The sequence below is a fragment of the Cydia pomonella genome, chromosome 24 (genome assembly GCF_033807575.1).
Source record: "Cydia pomonella isolate Wapato2018A chromosome 24, ilCydPomo1, whole genome shotgun sequence".
NCBI lineage: Eukaryota > Metazoa > Arthropoda > Insecta > Lepidoptera > Tortricidae > Cydia > Cydia pomonella.
Window position 1 is genome coordinate 11277940 of NC_084726.1, and position 17414 is coordinate 11295353.

Below are 17414 nucleotides of genomic sequence, written 5' to 3' on the forward strand. Positions count from 1 at the left end.
AATGTGCCAACGTGGAATCAGCGTACGCTTTTGTTCTGATCATGGTGGAAAGCCGTATCCAAGGCCGTAGTGTTTGGAGGCAAAGAAGTTGGTTAGAGACTTGGGGCGGCGTCTACGTGACAGAGGGTGCGATCCCCGTTCAGGTTCCTACTTAGTCCAACAAATATCGCTTGCCATCCAGCGCAGCAATGCCGCAAGTATCTTTGCCACTTTTGGGCTGGGTGGGGGTCGGAATGAGGTTGATTGTATAAGTAGGGTAGTATTAGTAATGTGCTTATTTTTTAGAGTTAGTTTTAGTGTCTGTGTTTGATTTATTTCTGTCTTATGTGCATACGATTTTGTTTTAGACAGCTAAAGTAAGTCATGTTAAAACTGTTTTCTGCATTAAAGCGGCCTATCCACTGGGGCGGAACGGAGCGGATGCGTGTGGTTCATTCTCCACATCTACGCTCCGCTCCACCTCAATGTACACGTAGCTTCACGTATCATCACAAATGTGACCGAAACCGGCACAACGTCCCACTTTGTCGCTTGCGATAAGGACGAGATTTACTTATATCTTTATACGAATGATCTGTCAAGGCGTCCTTATGCCAAGCGAGAAAGTGGGACGTTTGGCCGGTTTCGGTCACAAATATACATAGTTTTTCCGAATGTCTACTCCAAATCTTAGGTTTTCTTTGTTGTGGGGTATTTAACAAAAAAACTAATAGGTCTGGTTTGACCAGCAGAGTTTTTGAAAACATGCTTTCTTAGATCATAATGCGGTTCCCAAGAAATATGAATAGCAATGTTAAGGTACGGCGATTAATGAACGGCCTAGGCTTCTAATTAGCGGGCTAATTTAACCAATTAGCTGCGACATATATAATTTCTAAAATTTCAGTGCGATCCTCGAATCTACAAAGAAAGAGTATGTACAATATTACTGTAATTGTACTTTTGTTTTGTAATTGTACTTTTGGTGTTGGGTTGTTATATTTATTTGCGTATTTATTTTTTTAACATTAATTGCATTAAAAATATGCAAGTAAGTATAACGGGTTAGCACTGATTGACTAGCACGTTATTTTTTCGCGGATTAGCAAAGTAATATTTTTTGTTTTAATTAGCATGGATTTCCGCAAAGTAACGCCTGTGTCTATTAATTACTTTAAGGATATGAGTTTTAAAAGTGACGTTTCCTCAACCAAAAACGTCACTTTTGACGCTGACAGATCCTATCCATGTCTAATCCAGATCCATATCCTATAATTAAAATTGGAATACGCCTGTTTTGTCAAGTTTCATATGCTCAAATGGGTAGCTAATTTTAGTTCAAAAGCAAGTTGTTTATAACACATGATGGCAAAGTATTATTTCTAGTGTTTTTGAGTCTCGAGAACGTTTAAAGTTTTAATTTATAAACTTGAAAAACATGTGATCTAGGTAAATTAAATACTTAATGTTGTTTATTTCGTGTTCTTGTACAGTCAGCATCAAAAATAGCGGATAAAACAAGGCGCAAAAAGTATCTGATATTCCGGATAACTTTTCCAAATATAGATAAATTTCTAAGATTCGCGCTCAAAAGTATATCTTTCACAGTCTTAGTTGTTCTATATTAAAGACATCACTTTTTGTAAAGCTGTTACAGAGTAGAGATACTTATGAAACGTTATTTGATCCGCTACTTTAGATGCTGACTGTACACTGTGTCTTTTACTCCTAGAAAATTCAAAGTAGGTAAACTGTAATTTGTAGTATATGTAAGTAGGCTGTATAAAAATATACAATTGGATATTTTTAAAATAGAATTCTTTATTTAAAAACGCTTAATTTAAACTAATTTTTAAAAACATATTATTATATTATTAAAACTTAAAATTTACACAAACAAACCGCTCCCCACCGTCCCGGGTGCAAAGACTGCAAAGGCGCCCATGATACTCGCAGCATTTCCACGCTGAATTACCATGGACAGCCTTTGCACTAGGAACGACTCGGAGCGGGGACCCTCCCCCTTTTTTAAAATATTTAATAGTATTATCGTAATGATGTATAAAAAATAAATGAATTAAAACAGTCATCTTTGAACCGCTTTTTTTAAACACGCCATTGACGAAGTTTTTCATTTTTTGTCTTATTTCGGATATTTGATGCAATCTGTTAAAGTAACGTGTAAAAATGTATATTCTGTCTTATTTCAGTCTTGTGAATATACAAGAAAGGTAAGCTAGAATATAATATGTATTTTTGTAGTCAACAGCAATATTCATATAAATAATTAATCAAAGAAACACATAAAAAATACTTTATAAAAATAACTCCGAAACTAAAAACGGAATTGATTTCGTTGAATGGACTCACTCAGAAAGCATTGATAAATGTCCTCCTTTTGCTCGGAGTAATGCTGAGCCGGCTGGAGCCGAGATGACCGAAAGGAGGAGTGCTTAGGGGTTCAAGGCGTTAGCCGCGAGCTAAAGATGCCGGTTCGAAACCGTTCTTTAGCTCGCGGCATTCATAAAAATAAAATAATTGGATTTGTTTCCAATAGTTTCTTACCCATAGGCGTTTAAGTATATATATGATATAGTTGCCTTATTATTTTTACAGTACATGGTGCACTAGTGCGAAAATTAGCATATTACGTTACTGTGTCGAACATTTAAAGGGCCATATGTACTGTAAAACGTTGTACGATACATATGCGAATAGGTAATTCGCAACTCATGTCGATTTAAAACACTCCCTTCGATCGTGTAAGTGTTATTTTGAACGTCAAACTTTTATGAAATCATAGGTTTAAAGAACTTTATTCTCATAAAGAATTATATAATTCACTTACATGAGAAAATTCACATGTTAAAACTAAGTCTAAGCATACAGTGTACACAAAAAACATGTTATTAAATTCATAGTGGGTAGAAATGCATTACAAATTAAATTATGATTTTTACTTAACATTTGCACAGGATGAGCTAACAAAATCGTTGCTAACTTAGCTTGGTCTGACATTAAAGGCCCGATTCGAATTTAAGATACGTCAACAATTTGCTAAAGATACGATATATGAAAGTGACGTTTTTTAAGAAACGTCACTTTTTCACAGACATCTGATCCATATTGTACCTATCTTTAGCAAATTTTTGACGTATCTTAAAGTTCGAATCGTGCCGTAAATTGTTTCTTGTATATTTTAGACGTGGGAATTTGACGCCTGCCAAGTTCGGGTAGGTTAAATGTATATATTTTTATTTTCAAAATACAACCTTCACCTAACATTAACATTTGAAGACAGGAAACCTCACTAAATTATAACATAAGTGACAATAAATGCTATTCCTATAGTATTCCTGACGTGAAACACTAATTTCATACAGATTTCCTTAAGACGGTTGGTGAGACTTCACATGTCCAAATTTTATATGAGTTTTTTCTCTGATATGTATTGGGGACTTTTTATGTAATCCAAATTTCACGTATTAACCATAAATACTATACTTAAGCAAATCTGTGTTATAATGTAGTAGTTGGTTTACATTTAAGATTATTGTAATGTTTACCCGGATGTATGTAGTGTTGGTTAAGTAAGACTCAAGTTCTTTGAGTCCTCTGCTTTAAGACTCGACTTAGTTTTTCAGACTCTCATAATTAAGATGAAACTCTAGTTCATTTCAACTTATTGGAGACTCGAGTTTTTTGTAAAGACTTGATTCCTTTTCGGAGAACTTGTATTTTTTTTACAAATAACTTCGAAATGCGTTGTCTTTATGTAAAATTAATGGATGTACATAACATAAATCATACAATAACGCCTATTTACTTTACTGTTGTTTAGGTAAAACCTATAAAATTTTTGACTGAGTCTTCATCCGGAGACTCGAGTTCTTTTGAGTTGCGCTTAAAAAGACTCAATAAAGGACTCGACTGGACTTAAATGACTCAGAAGTTTTTTAAGCTCTGAGTCTCGTAAATCAAGTCGAGTTCTTCAATTTAGACTCGATTTATGGCTTTGTAGATACATTTAATTTAATGCTTCTGTAAATTGCTTATTGACTTTTGAATGAGCCCGCCGTACTACTAGCAGAATATTTACAACTAGCATTTTGAAAATGTTTTTCATTCCGTACTACATGTCATATCTATAATAAGCTATACATGCAGTTCAAAATTTAAAAAAAAAAATGTATAACAGCTAATAATGTGTCTTCTTTCGTAGTAAGCAAAAACGAATTAGCAATAGTACATAGTGCAACAAGGGGGGGTACGTGAAATATTGCAAACGAGCGTCTATAGATTCACGATAGCCTTGCGGCGGCTGGATAAAACTTACGAATTAAAGACTCGTGTTTGCAATATTTTTACCCCATAGTTACGGTTGACGAAATATAAAGTGAGCCTATCTCTCGAACAAGTTTGAACAAGACCGGCTCACCTCATATTTCGTCAACTGTACACATAATTTACAAAGAAAAAACTATATTTTAAGGAATTTTCTTATATAAGAATAAGAATAAGAATAAGAATCATTTATTGCCACATACAAGTACATAGGAGAATAAGGTTACATAATAGTTAAAAAAAGATACATTAATAATTTAAACAGATCAACCGGTATTGTATTTATTGTATTGGGCAAAGGGTTCCAGTCTCAGCGTGTGCCGGGCCGACATGCCCGGCGCTGGTTTTCAGACCGGTCCCAGACTAAGGACGGTCGGACATAATACATCGAAATATATAATACTAATACTTTTGTGCTCATGAAAGAAAAAGATTGAAAGAAAAAAACATGGTAAATTTTACAACAATAGACTTAACACTGATTAAACTTTCACGGTTTTACACATTATTAAGTCCCGTTTCTATGAGCTATCAATAAACTTAGTCACTCTTAGTAACAACACTTGTACTTCTTAGTGTATTGCATTACAAAGATGGGTAACTATTAACTATAATTAATATAAAAAAGTAACAGATTAGGATTGCTCGCGATTATGCTTGTGTGTCTCTGTAAGTGTGTGTGAGTATGTGTATGTGAGTGGGTTGTGAACGCTTATGAGAGTCATCTTTAAGAGGGAGGGAATGCCTCATCGCTCTGCTTGGCCAAGAGGTGAGCCTGTACTAACCTTTTGTATTTAAACAACGACTTTGTATATAGCCGCCACATTGTATTTTTTTATCAAATTTAATATTTTTTAACCTTAACCAAAAAAAATACAAACGTCAGTATTTAAAAAAAGTTATTTATTCAATTCAATAATTTTAATTCAGAAAATAAATTCCATACATTAAAATACAATATAAATTAAGATAAAAATTAAAATTAAAATTAAATATGTTAGTAACAATGGGTAAATCCTTAAGAAACTATGTTAGTAATAAATTGGCCTAAAAAAAAAAAAATATTATTTCCCCGCTGTGGTATGGAGCTGCATCCATCGCCTAAGTATCGGGGAGTCCCACCTCTCGGCCAGCGTTTGTAGGATGGTGTTCGTGGAGCCGCGCACACGTTTCATCATCGATGCGGCCCGCTTCCTGATTACGGCATAGAAGCCATCAATTCGCCGCTCCGCAAACATCACGGAGGCGCTGCAGTGTCGCGGCAGCCCGAACAGCACCCTACACACCGCGACAGCCGCCGCAGCCATAGAGCGGTAGCGGCCCCTCATACCCCCCTGACGGGGGGTATCGACAGATCACTCAAGCAAGCAGCACCCTACACGCATCATTATACTGGACGCGCAAGGCACTGTATGTACGCTTCGTATGTCTGACCCATAGGCTACACGTGTAAAAGGATTGGCAGTACGCCCTGAAAAGGGTTACTTTGACTGCATCAGTACAACGCGCGAACCGCCGGGCCAGCATATTACAACGTACAGCCAGCGCCCTACGTTCCCTCTCTATATCAAGGTTGTCACTTAGGTCATCGGTGACCCAGTGCCCTAAATATTTATACCTTGAGTTGATTTTGAATAATTATTTTAGATGTAACTTACTCGGTTAGTTAGTGACAATTAAAACAGAGCCATAAATCTCGTGGGAGTAAAATGAACTTTAGCTCCCGTTGGACTTAAGTAGTGTGATGAAAATTATGGAATAATGTGACTGTCTGATTTTGAAAAACAAAAACATAAGGTTTGCTTTATTTTTAGAAAAACTGCAGGGAAGTAAGTATAATAATTATGTTTGATTTGGAGTGTTATGTATTCTTAATGAATTTCAGTGTGTAAAAAAATACACGAGACATGACTTTATATACAGAGGGAAGAATTGCGATCCTAACGAAATAACGATACTTTTTTTGTGAAATTTCCATTTTGGGAGAAAACGGTTTCCATTAACTCAATCTTCACAAATCACTTTGATTTTGATGTCGATCGCCCACTGAGGTTTCCGTACTTTTTCGTATTTGTTGTTATAGCGGCAACAAAAATACATCTTCTGTGACAATTTCAACTATCTATCACGGTTTATGAGATACAGCCTGGTGACAGATGGACAGACATACAGACGGACAGACTGCGCAGTCTTAGTAATAGGGTCCCGTTTTACCCTTTGGGTACGGAACCCTAAAAACCAGACAAGTGCGAGTCGGACTTCATTCTGTAAAAATTTAACTTATGATTTATTCATTCTCATTTTTTTAATTACAAATGTATACTTTTTAGATTTTTCCCTGTATTTGTGTAGTGTAAGACAATATTGCTTGCCAAATTTCATAATCCTAGGTCAACGGGAAGTACCTATTAATGATTCTCTTGAGAGTTAAGAGGCTGTCAATACCTAAAGCGCGCACACTGTCTATTTGTATCGGAGTAAATGAGATAGCACTGTCGCATGTTACTGGGCCTGGGCAAGGGAATAATAAGAAAAATATTTAAATAAAAAAAAGTGGATTATTAGTGTAATATTTTACTCAACAGCGGTTTAGATATAAATGTTTTGAAATTGTGATTTTAATTGCAGACCCATAAGTCAAAACAATAAAGACATAGAACCGTTTAATTGTGATTTTAAGACCAATCTTTGCAATTATTTTCTATCGAGCCGATTTCGTTCAATCATGTATCGAGTACAACCACGGTCTTTGAAATATAATTAATATATGAACATATATTTTTCTTACTTGACTAAAACAAATAGTCTTTCTTAAAAAACTGTTTAAGTAACATCAATTTCAAGGACATTGGGTGTTGACAGCCTCTTAAGAAAGATACGCTTTTGCGGCATAAACGGCCGTATCTTTATTATTATTTATTTTTTTATTATTATTATTCATTAAATATATACAGCAAACTTTTCACTATATCTAATTATACATTTGAATTATTTAAGTTAACTTAGAAGTTCGATTTATTCACAGCTTCGAGAGGCTGCTAGTGTAAGTATATGTGACCGCGGCCGGCAAAACATCCCACATTGATGCTTACCATAAAGACGCCTTGTCAGGTTATTCGTATAAAGATACAAGCAAATCTCGTCCTTATGGCAAGTATTTGTAGTGTAAGACGATATTGCTTGCCATATTTCATAATCCCAGGTCAACGGGAAGTATCTGTTAAAGAATTTCATAATCCCAGGTCAACGGGAAGTATCTGTTAAAGAATTTCATAATCCTAGGTCAACGGGAAGTATCTGTTAAAGAATTTCATAATCCTAGGTCAACGGGAAGTATCTGTTAAAGAATTTCATAATCCTAGGTCAACGGGAAGTATCTGTTAAAGATTATCTTGAGAGTTTAGAAAGGTAAACTTTTGCGGTAAAAACGGCCGTATCTTTATATACGTTAACTTATAAGTTTGATTTTTTTTACAGCTTGAAGGGAAAGAGCTTGTGAGTATGTGTGATCGCGACCGGCTAAACGTCCCACTTTGTCGCTTGCTATAGGGACGCGTTGTCAGGTTATTCTTATAAAGAGACAAGCAAATGTCATCGTTTAAACTTTTACACAGCCGGATCCCTTTGTTTGGCATAATTATTGAGTCATAATGTAATGAAAGTCATATTATCATTAGTCATAACTCTGAAACCGATAACTTTTCAGGAATTTCCTTAGGTTATTATATAGATAGGTTAGCGGCCCCATTTGAAGAATTAGTTACGATAACGATAAGTTCTGGTTTATAAGTTCTCATTTAGATATCGTTTATATGCCGTATAATTGACAGAAGCAGCTCGATTTGGGCTACCAATGTCACTTTAACGTTAGAAATATCGTAGATAGGTGTTATTGGGATCACAGTGGAATCAAAATAAACGTCAATTTTGTCATGTCGTTTAGTTATCGATCTTTTAAAGATCTTAAACGTGTCTTAATCATTCTTCGAATCGGGCGGTAGGTTAGGTTAGGTTTGTTTTATGGCAATCCTGAAAAGTTACGCGTTTCTGAGAAAAACCAAATTATGGCTAACGAAAATGCGGACAAACAATACATTATGGCTTAAAACTTTATGGGAAACAATAGAGACCTGTTTACAGCACTATCTTTTAGCACTTTTATTCCACCTTTTAACAAATGCTGAGTTAGCGCGACTAAATCACTTAAATTCAGCACTATGGTTATATAGAAATCATATAAATAGAAGTATTAAAATAGTAATTATGTATTTACTTTTCAGCCTGGGCTCATTCACGTGATATATCCCAATGAGGTACCAATCCTTATATTCAACTTTATTTTCTCATCCGGCAGAAAGCATGAAACTTGGCATCCACGTAACTTTATATTATATGTGTGTAAACTGTAATTGTTGGTAAGGGAGATTAGTCCATAACCGTGACACGGGGTAAAACCAAGACACGGCGGTATAGCTACTTAGATAATTTCTGATTGATGAACGCTTTGATCACTGCTGTCTACCATCTTGGTAAGTTTGACGCGCGTGTAAGGAAATTAAATAAGAAAAACGTTTTTAGCGGTGCCTGATATAATAATCCATGGAATTCATCACTATAACAATTTGTGTTTTTCTGCGATTATGTGTGTATTAAGGATCAACAAACATTACTTTGATTGTTATTGTATCACGATTTTAGGTTAGCAGATATTTTATTTTAGGTAATAGTACATTACTATAGAGGCCGGGAAACGTAGGGATGCAGGCCAAGTAGATATAGATGGACGGATAGAGATACGCAGCCGGCAACCCCGTTTCTCGCCGAGATTTGTATAGTGCTTTTCTCAAACTTGCAATTAAAACAAAAATGTAGTCAATTTGTTTTGTGGCTAACTACTCGGCTCGCCGCGGTGCCCTACGCGCGTAAGTCCGCGCGCCTGCGCGATGCGCCGTCGCCGTTGCTTAGCAACGAATATGCACAACAAATCACCGTACCGTACCTATATTTGTTGATGGTGGAATGCCAAGACGTTGTGTCACAATTTGACGTTAAAAAAACAAAAGAAGGTTGCTTTACAGTCCTAGGTGTGTAAGGCAGTATGAAATTCCTTTACATATCTTCCCTCATCGCACCTGATATGTAGTATTTCCGGACCTAATTTGACGTAAGTCATGTCATCATTTCATAGCAAGTTTGAGAAAATAATATTTTACATGTCACAAAGGTACATTTGAAATTAGGCTAGTTACTTGTTATGTGTGTGCGCGTGCCATATACTTGTGTGGTACATATGTGTAGTGCATCTAGCATTAAGAAAAACTTAACGGCAGTTCGAACCTAACTTCGGTCGCTCTCGCTCGCTCTCGCTCCGATTGTCGGGACCAATTATGTAATCATATTATTAAAAACTTGTAACCTTAAATCAAGTTTCACTGAAGATTTCACGTTTAAAACCCAAGAACTATAAGTGGCGCAGTCGTATAAAGGATAACTAGAGCTTTTCTACTTCAAAAGCCTAGTCACCGGACCTCCGGACCCGAAAATGCTGTTTGCCGTCGCCATACTGTGAGTCCTTTCCATTTTCCTGTGTATTTTTATACATTACAGAAATCCATAAAATCTGTATTTCTGTGTATCAAGTCGTTTGATTGTACAAGTTTTGTCTAGTTATTGCGAATTTGTAACATTTCTTTATGTTTGTTTTTGTAATTATTATAATGGCAGAAGGTAATGGTAATAATAATATTAACCAATTAAAGGTAGCTCTTAATGTTATACCAGAATACGATGGAAATCCAAATCAGTTGCACAGGTTTATAACTACGTGCGAAACCGTTTTGACCCAATATTATGACGTAGCGCAACCCAATAATTTCAATAATCAAATATTGCTGCATAGCATCCTTAATAAATTGAAAGGTAAAGCTGAAGAGGTCGTTACTATCAATGGTGTCAGATCATGGATTGAGATAAAACAGGTTTTATAAAAAATTTCGCTGACCAACGGGATGAAAACTGCCTTAATAGGGAGGGACTTAATTAATTTGCGTCAAGAGAACGAGACACCCCAGGAATTTTATAATCGTTGCATGCATTTACTCAGTACTATAATAAACTATGTGAATTTACACGAAATTGACGAAAACAAGAAAGCTTGCAAGCGAGAGTTCTTTGCATCTCAAACCTTGAAATCTTTCCTGACTGGTCTTAAGGACCCCCTGGGCGTAACCATCAGAACCATGCGTCCTACGGACATGCCGACAGCCTTGCAATTTATTAAAGAGGAACAAAATATACATTATCTCCAAAAAAGACAAGTGCCCCAAACTAATTTCCAAAAACCGTTAGATCTGAACAAGTTTGCTCCGCACAACTTACCCCCGAGACCGGCGCCCTTCGGTTATTTTAATAAACCGCTGTTTCCACAAAGACAAATGTCACCCTACCAAAATAACTACTACAGGCCTTTTTACCCCAATCCGTATAAAAATAACCAGTGGAACAGACCGCAATACCCGTACAAGCCGTCAAAACAATTTTCTGGATATCGATCCAACAATAAATTAGAAGCACCAAAACCCATGAGCGGAATTTCATATAGATCAGCCCAGGTACCTCTTAGGCCATACATACCGGCTGTAAATAACCCTCTAAATAATCATACCTGCCAGATTATGTATCAACAACAATGTCCGGCGCCCGAGGCACTTATTACTGACGCCGATTACGATAACGCGGCCGTCGCCGGTGGCCACCCTACTGAGAACGTGCAGTACGAGTGCAACAATATGTACACAGACTATTTAGCCCACCAGCAGTTCTATGATAACTGTGAGCCTACTTTTACTGGAAATGAAAACAACCAGGATTTTTACCCAGGATTCGGATACGAACAACAACCCATGACTTTAGAGATTAATGCTCACTTAAAAAAACGGCTACCCTATGTCGAAATTAAAGAACCTCCCCTGAAGCTACTCATCGATACCGGGGCTAATCAATCCTTTTTATCACCAGACGTTTTCGAAAAACATTTCAAGGACCACCCGCTAGTGTTTGAACCGTTTACTGTAAATTCAGAATGCACTGTTAATAACTATGCTGTGGAGATACCTTCGTTCCCCGAACTGAAGGAGAAAACCTTGTCCAAATATTACATCTACAAGTTTCATAATGTATTCGACGGATTAATTGGTTTCGAAATGTTGGAAATTTTACGAGCTAAGGTTGACCTGGAAAATAAATTACTTATTACACGAAATGCTGAAATACCAATAAAAATTTTGACATCCGGATCCAAACCCCTGTTTGAAGCCCTTATAAGATCAAACTCAACAAAGGATATAAAGGTCCCAGTTGACATCCGCCATGGCGATATCCACATCCCACGCACCGATGTAAACAATTGTTACATTCTCGAGACTGTAACCCGAGCAGAGGCAGGCTATGCCCACTTGCAGATAACAAATCCCACTAATAATGACATCATCGTGTTTTTGTCATCGCCTCTTAAGGCGCAGAAGTTAAATAATAATTATGAAACTTATAACTTAGAAACGACATGCGAGAAAAACGACAATGTCTTATCATTTCTTCGAACGGATCACCTTAACATGGAAGAAAAATGTAATCTTTTAAGCTTATGCGAAGCTTATAGTGATGTTTTTTATGCCGAAAACACACCACTTACGTTTACGAACCAGATTAAACACCGAATAAATACAACGGATGAAATTCCGATCTATACGCGTTCCTATAGATATCCCCAACCAAATACACAAAGCGGAAGTGGACAGGCAAATTTAATCAATGCTTGAACAAAACATAATACGACCCTCTACTAGCCCATGGTCATCTCCTATCTGGATTGTCCCAAAGAAACAAGACGCGACAGGTCAAACCAAGTGGAGATTAGTAGTCGACTATAGAAAACTAAATGAAAAAACAATCGGTGACAAGTACCCAATTCCCAATATCAATGATATTTTAGACAAATTAGGAAGATGCCAATATTTCACAACATTGGATCTTGCGTCCGGATTCCACCAAATAGAAATGCATCCCGACGACGTAGCCCAAACTACAAAATACTTTCGCCCTTACCTGTATGGTAGGAAATTCAATATAATTACTGACCACAAACCTTTGCAATACCTTATGAATGTAAAGGAACCAAATAGCCGATTAACAAGATGGCGCCTCCGTCTAGAAGAATACTATTATACAATCACCTATGCAAAAGGAAAACTAAACACGAACGCCGATGCGTTATCAAGAATAGAGTTGCAAAATAATGAGATAAATCCGAACACTAATGATTCTGATGAAGACCCAGAAGATATGCCATCGTCCATGGTTGTGAATCACTCAGGGAGCGAAAGCGAAAGTGACGAAGAAGACAACTTACCTTTAGCAACCTTGGCACGCCATATGGCTCTCCCCGGAAGTGATTCGTCGGACGAAGATGACCTACCTTTAGCAATGTTAAAAAATTAAGAACCAACTATTCAAACACCTGCACAGCCGCAAAGTACTGTGCACTCTCAGCTAGAAAATCCCGTACTAGAAATACCCATTACAAACAAACAAATAAATATTTTTAATAATCAGCTTTTCTTAAATTTTGTTTATCACTCCCCAACGAAACCAAAATTAATCAAAATTTTCCCAACCAAAAACAGAATTAGCTCAAATAAATAAAAACAACATCCAAGCCGATATAATTATGCTATTCAAGGAGTTTATAAAACCTCAAATTAAATATGGCATCTTTTTGCCCGACGAATTCATTCCGATTGTTACCTCAATACTACAAAGCACCTTCAAAAATTCAGCATATAATTTAACTTTCTGCAAAACCCGCGTCCAGGACGTAACTGATCGTGAAAAACAAATCGAAATCATACAACACATTCATGACGGTCCAACTAACCATCGAGGAATTCAGGAAACAGAACAAATAATTAAATTACAATACTATTGGCCAAATATTAATAACAGTGTAACTGAATTTATAAATAATTGTGAGATATGTCAAGCAACCAAATACGAGGAACACCGAGCCGTGTACGTGAAAAATCCCGCGGCTGCTCGTCAAAAGACGAAGCCCCGCTATTTAGGTCGTAAAATTAAGAAAAACTTAGATATAACAATTATAGACGATAAGGATATCAGTCATCATAAAAGGACGCTAAGAGTGCCATTAAAACAACAAAGATCATTGTTCCAGGACCCTCCTAATAGGAGTGACCCAAGGCCGTCAAGTGACCCTCACGGAGCTGGATAACAACCCTGGCATCCTGTCATTTAAACTAGGCACTGCTAAGATACAGATGACTGAACACGTGTTTTTACACTATTACGAATTAAGTAGTATTAAGGATAGTATTAATAGTATAGAGAGTTATATCGGTATCTACTTAGATTATCTAAAATCTGCGGACCCCCTTTATTTTAGAGATACTTCAGTAATGACCACTCAGATTTTCCTAAATGACCTCAACACAATTTATAGTAAATTCAATGCCTTGTACGCTGTTCACCCTAAACAAAAACGCGGTCTTATTAATGGGTTGGGCTCTATCATAAAGAGTATCACTGGCAATTTGGACCACAACGATGCACACCATTACAATCAAGCCATACAAACTTTACAGAAAAATCAAAATATCATTGGAAATAAATTGAATTCTGGGATAAGCATTAACAAACAAATGTTAGAATCATTCAATATCACTCTGTCCACTATAATTTCCAACGAAAATAAAATCCATACAACTTTGAACGAAATAATAACTGACGTTAATATGACCAATTATCACTTGTCCGATTACATAAAAATTAACTGTTTATGTAACATGATAAAAAGTAATTTACGGAATATTCTAGACTTTGTTACCATGCTCGAAAATGCAATTGCTTTCTCTAAATTAGGAATTACCCACCATAGTGTAATAAATTTCGAGAATATTATGTTCATGTCAAATGTCTTGACAAAGCTTTATCACAAACAAGAAATGCTTACCAATGAAAATACCGAGTTGCGAGATTATTATGATATTATTACTTGTGGCTCCTTTTATACAGATAATAGAATTGTTTTCGCTTTGAAGTTTCCTATAATGTACAAAAATACATACACCTACTACCACCTATTCCCCACTCCTACTCTTATCCCTCCTAAACCTTATATGGCTATGAACGGCGAAAAACACCAGTACATGGAGGAAGAATGTAAACAATTTCAAGAAACGTACTACTGCGAGGAAACGTCTTTTACTCTGACATCAAGGCCCGACGATTGCATCTACTCGTTGATACTAAAACACGAAATTTCTGCTAACTGCCAATATACTGCAATTACAATTGACTTCGAGCTACTGCAGAAACTGGATGACTACCATTATACAATGACCTGTCCACAACGTACTAAATCACAACTTTTATGCGACGACGAAGAAATTAGATTTATCCAAGGAACATACCTGATCGAAGTCCCAGAAGGCTGTAGTTTTACCACCGCAAGCTCATCTGTTAAAAACTACAGAAATAAAATTAAAGGACAGACTATCAAACTTATATCCTTCCAATTGTCCAATATAACGATCCTAAATAATGCACAACCGTTGAAACTGGAAAGGGTTCCATTAGAACAATTATATAAACTCCAAGCTCTATTAGAAAAGGAGGAACTTCAGCAGATACAACCATTTGATCCTAAAATTAATAGTAACCTGGTATTGACCGTACCCTTATACGTGCTGGTTATTGCAACCGCCGGAATACTGGTGTGGAAGAAACTAAAATCACGTCGACCAACCACGACCACGACTACTACAAGAGCCCAGGACGTCGAGTTGGCCCCAACTGTTCAGCCCTTCTTCACGGGAAGGTCTTCAGAGTGATAAGGGGGGTGTTATGTGTGTGCGCGTGCCATATATTTGTGTGGTACATATGTGTAGTGCATCTAGCATTAAGAAAAACTTAACGGCAGTTCGAACCTAACTTCGGTCGCTCTCGCTCGCTCTCGCTCCGATTGTCGGGACCAATTATGTAATCATATTATTAAAAACTTGTAACCTTAAATCAAGTTTCACTGAAGATTTCACGTTTAAAACCCAAGAACTATAAGTTACTCGTATATACAATTCTAGATAAAAGTACACAGGTCAAAGTTTATGGATCCTTAAATAATAATCGTGCAATAGTTGTTATTGTAGTGTATAGAACTATAGATGCTTTAAGTACTCGTATTCTAATGGTATATAATGGTTGATCATATTAATAAAGAGTAGTCTTAATTAGAATCTGATTGTTTCAATACGTCTCCCGACATCCGTCCCCATATGGCGACCCTGCCAGGAGGAAAAGATTTAAATTATATATTTCATAAAATCATCAACAGAATAACATGCTTGATCTAGAAGTAAACATTAAAATTTTTTAGCGAATATTATTCAATATTCTGTACATTTAATGACATTAGGAATTCTGTTGTATATTTTCGGCCCAATAACACTGAGAGACTTTCGGACCTTCGCGAGTCGTTGAGTAGGAGCGAGTCGTCTGGACAATATGCTGCTGTTTTCATAGCGGGTACATGTTTTTATGGCGTAAGGCCTGAGTGGACGCTCGAAGCGGAGCGTTCGGCGGGGCGTGCAGCGTGGCGTCGGGCTAGTGACGTGAGCAGCGTGCACTAAGGCCGCTCCTAATAGATATGAGCACCGATTAACATTCAGCCGGCGGTGCCGCGCTGGTAGAAATTGGTCGACGGCGGCAGCATTGCCTTGAAATCACTTTTTTTCATGGGAATAAATACGAACCAGCATTTTTCAACAATTTCAACAAACGAGCATTTTTGTCTAATTCCCATGGAATTTTATAATACCTGTGAATTTAATAAAAAATATAATAAACATTAATTTTCTTATAGGGTAACAATATTCATACAATTATAAAACGAACTATTGTGGTGTAGTGATCCAAAGAGGGTTTTGATCTCCAAAACGAGAGAACGCCACCTGTCCCGATTCTGTGCCACTGCCCGCCAGTTATCGGCTTTGAGTTGGCATTGGCACAGTTCCGCCTGTACACTATCAACACAACAATTATAAAAGTCATTGCAATTTAAAATTTACACACGGCATTTTTAAAGAGCTGGTGAAGCCCCTCGTGGAGCCGGCGGGTGACAAGAGGGCTGGCTCTTATCTCGCGCAACGCATTGGCATTGCCGTCCAGCGCGGCAATGCCGCCAGCCTTTTAGGCACCATGCCACAAGGCACCAAGCTAGAGCCAGTTTTTAATTTATAACTTTAGTCGTTGTTTTAGTTTTTATGTTTTCCCTTTTTTAGCTTTATGTAGTTTTTAATATATATATATATTTTAAGGTAGTATTATTTTTATATTCTTAATACAATTTTGGTCCTACGTTATTCATTGCATATACCAACGACATCATGTCGCTAGACCTTAAAAATAGTGAAGTTTTATGTTACGCCGATGACACAGCCATAGTGTTTCATGTTGACTCATGGCGGGACGCCTATTATGTGGCTACAGCAGGGTTACAACGACTATCCACTTGGCTAAACCAGAATCTTTTAACCCTTAATACTGACAAATCAAAATTTATCGGATTTCATAAAACAGCAGCATCATGTCCTCCACCTGCCTTTTCTTGTCTTAAAATTCACAGTCACATTTGCATAACACCGCCTACCTCTGCGTGCTCCTGTGACGTACGTACTTTAGATAATTGTCTTACTTTTTTGTATGATACTTTTAAAAAAATAGGAAATAAGTTTGTTCCGAGTAAAGAAATTAAATCCAATTCATATCCTGCCTGGTTTTCACTACCGCTAATTAAAGCTATCAAAGAAAAACATAAATATCTAAATAAATATAAAAAATACAATAATAAATCAGACTTAGTTTCGTTTAACATTCTAAGAGACAGTAAAGAGAATGGAGCGTGAATGTTATGATACCTACATAAATCGTGTAGAGAGCAATATAGCCAAAAACCCAAAGTAGTTTTGGTCATTTATTAAATCTCGGTCTAATTCTCGCGGTTTACCTAGTAGTTTAAAATA

The 17414-nt window shown here is 36.7% G+C and overlaps 2 protein-coding genes across 2 annotated transcripts in view; both read left to right on the plus strand.

Moving 5' to 3' along the window:
* Positions 1-6142: 6142 nt before the first annotated feature.
* Positions 6143-17414, plus strand: part of LOC133530911 (uncharacterized) — a 61193-nt gene continuing 49921 nt past the window's right edge. Inside the window, exons 1-4 of the mRNA XM_061868988.1 lie at positions 6143-6152; positions 7349-7366; positions 7801-7818; positions 8604-8636. The gene's annotated coding sequence lies outside the window, so the exon portion shown is untranslated. The remainder of the gene's footprint in view (positions 6153-7348; positions 7367-7800; positions 7819-8603; positions 8637-17414) is intronic.
* Positions 13656-15514, plus strand: LOC133530906 (uncharacterized). The gene has a single exon (XM_061868983.1). It carries the CDS (start codon positions 13656-13658, stop codon positions 15225-15227), a length of 1572 nt encoding a protein of 523 aa, XP_061724967.1. The 3' UTR covers positions 15228-15514.

Bases quoted from the DNA above. Each gene is read 5' to 3' on its own strand.
- LOC133530906 (XM_061868983.1), top strand. From the start codon at position 13,656: ATGACTGAACACGTGTTTTTACACTATTACGAATTAAGTAGTATTAAG.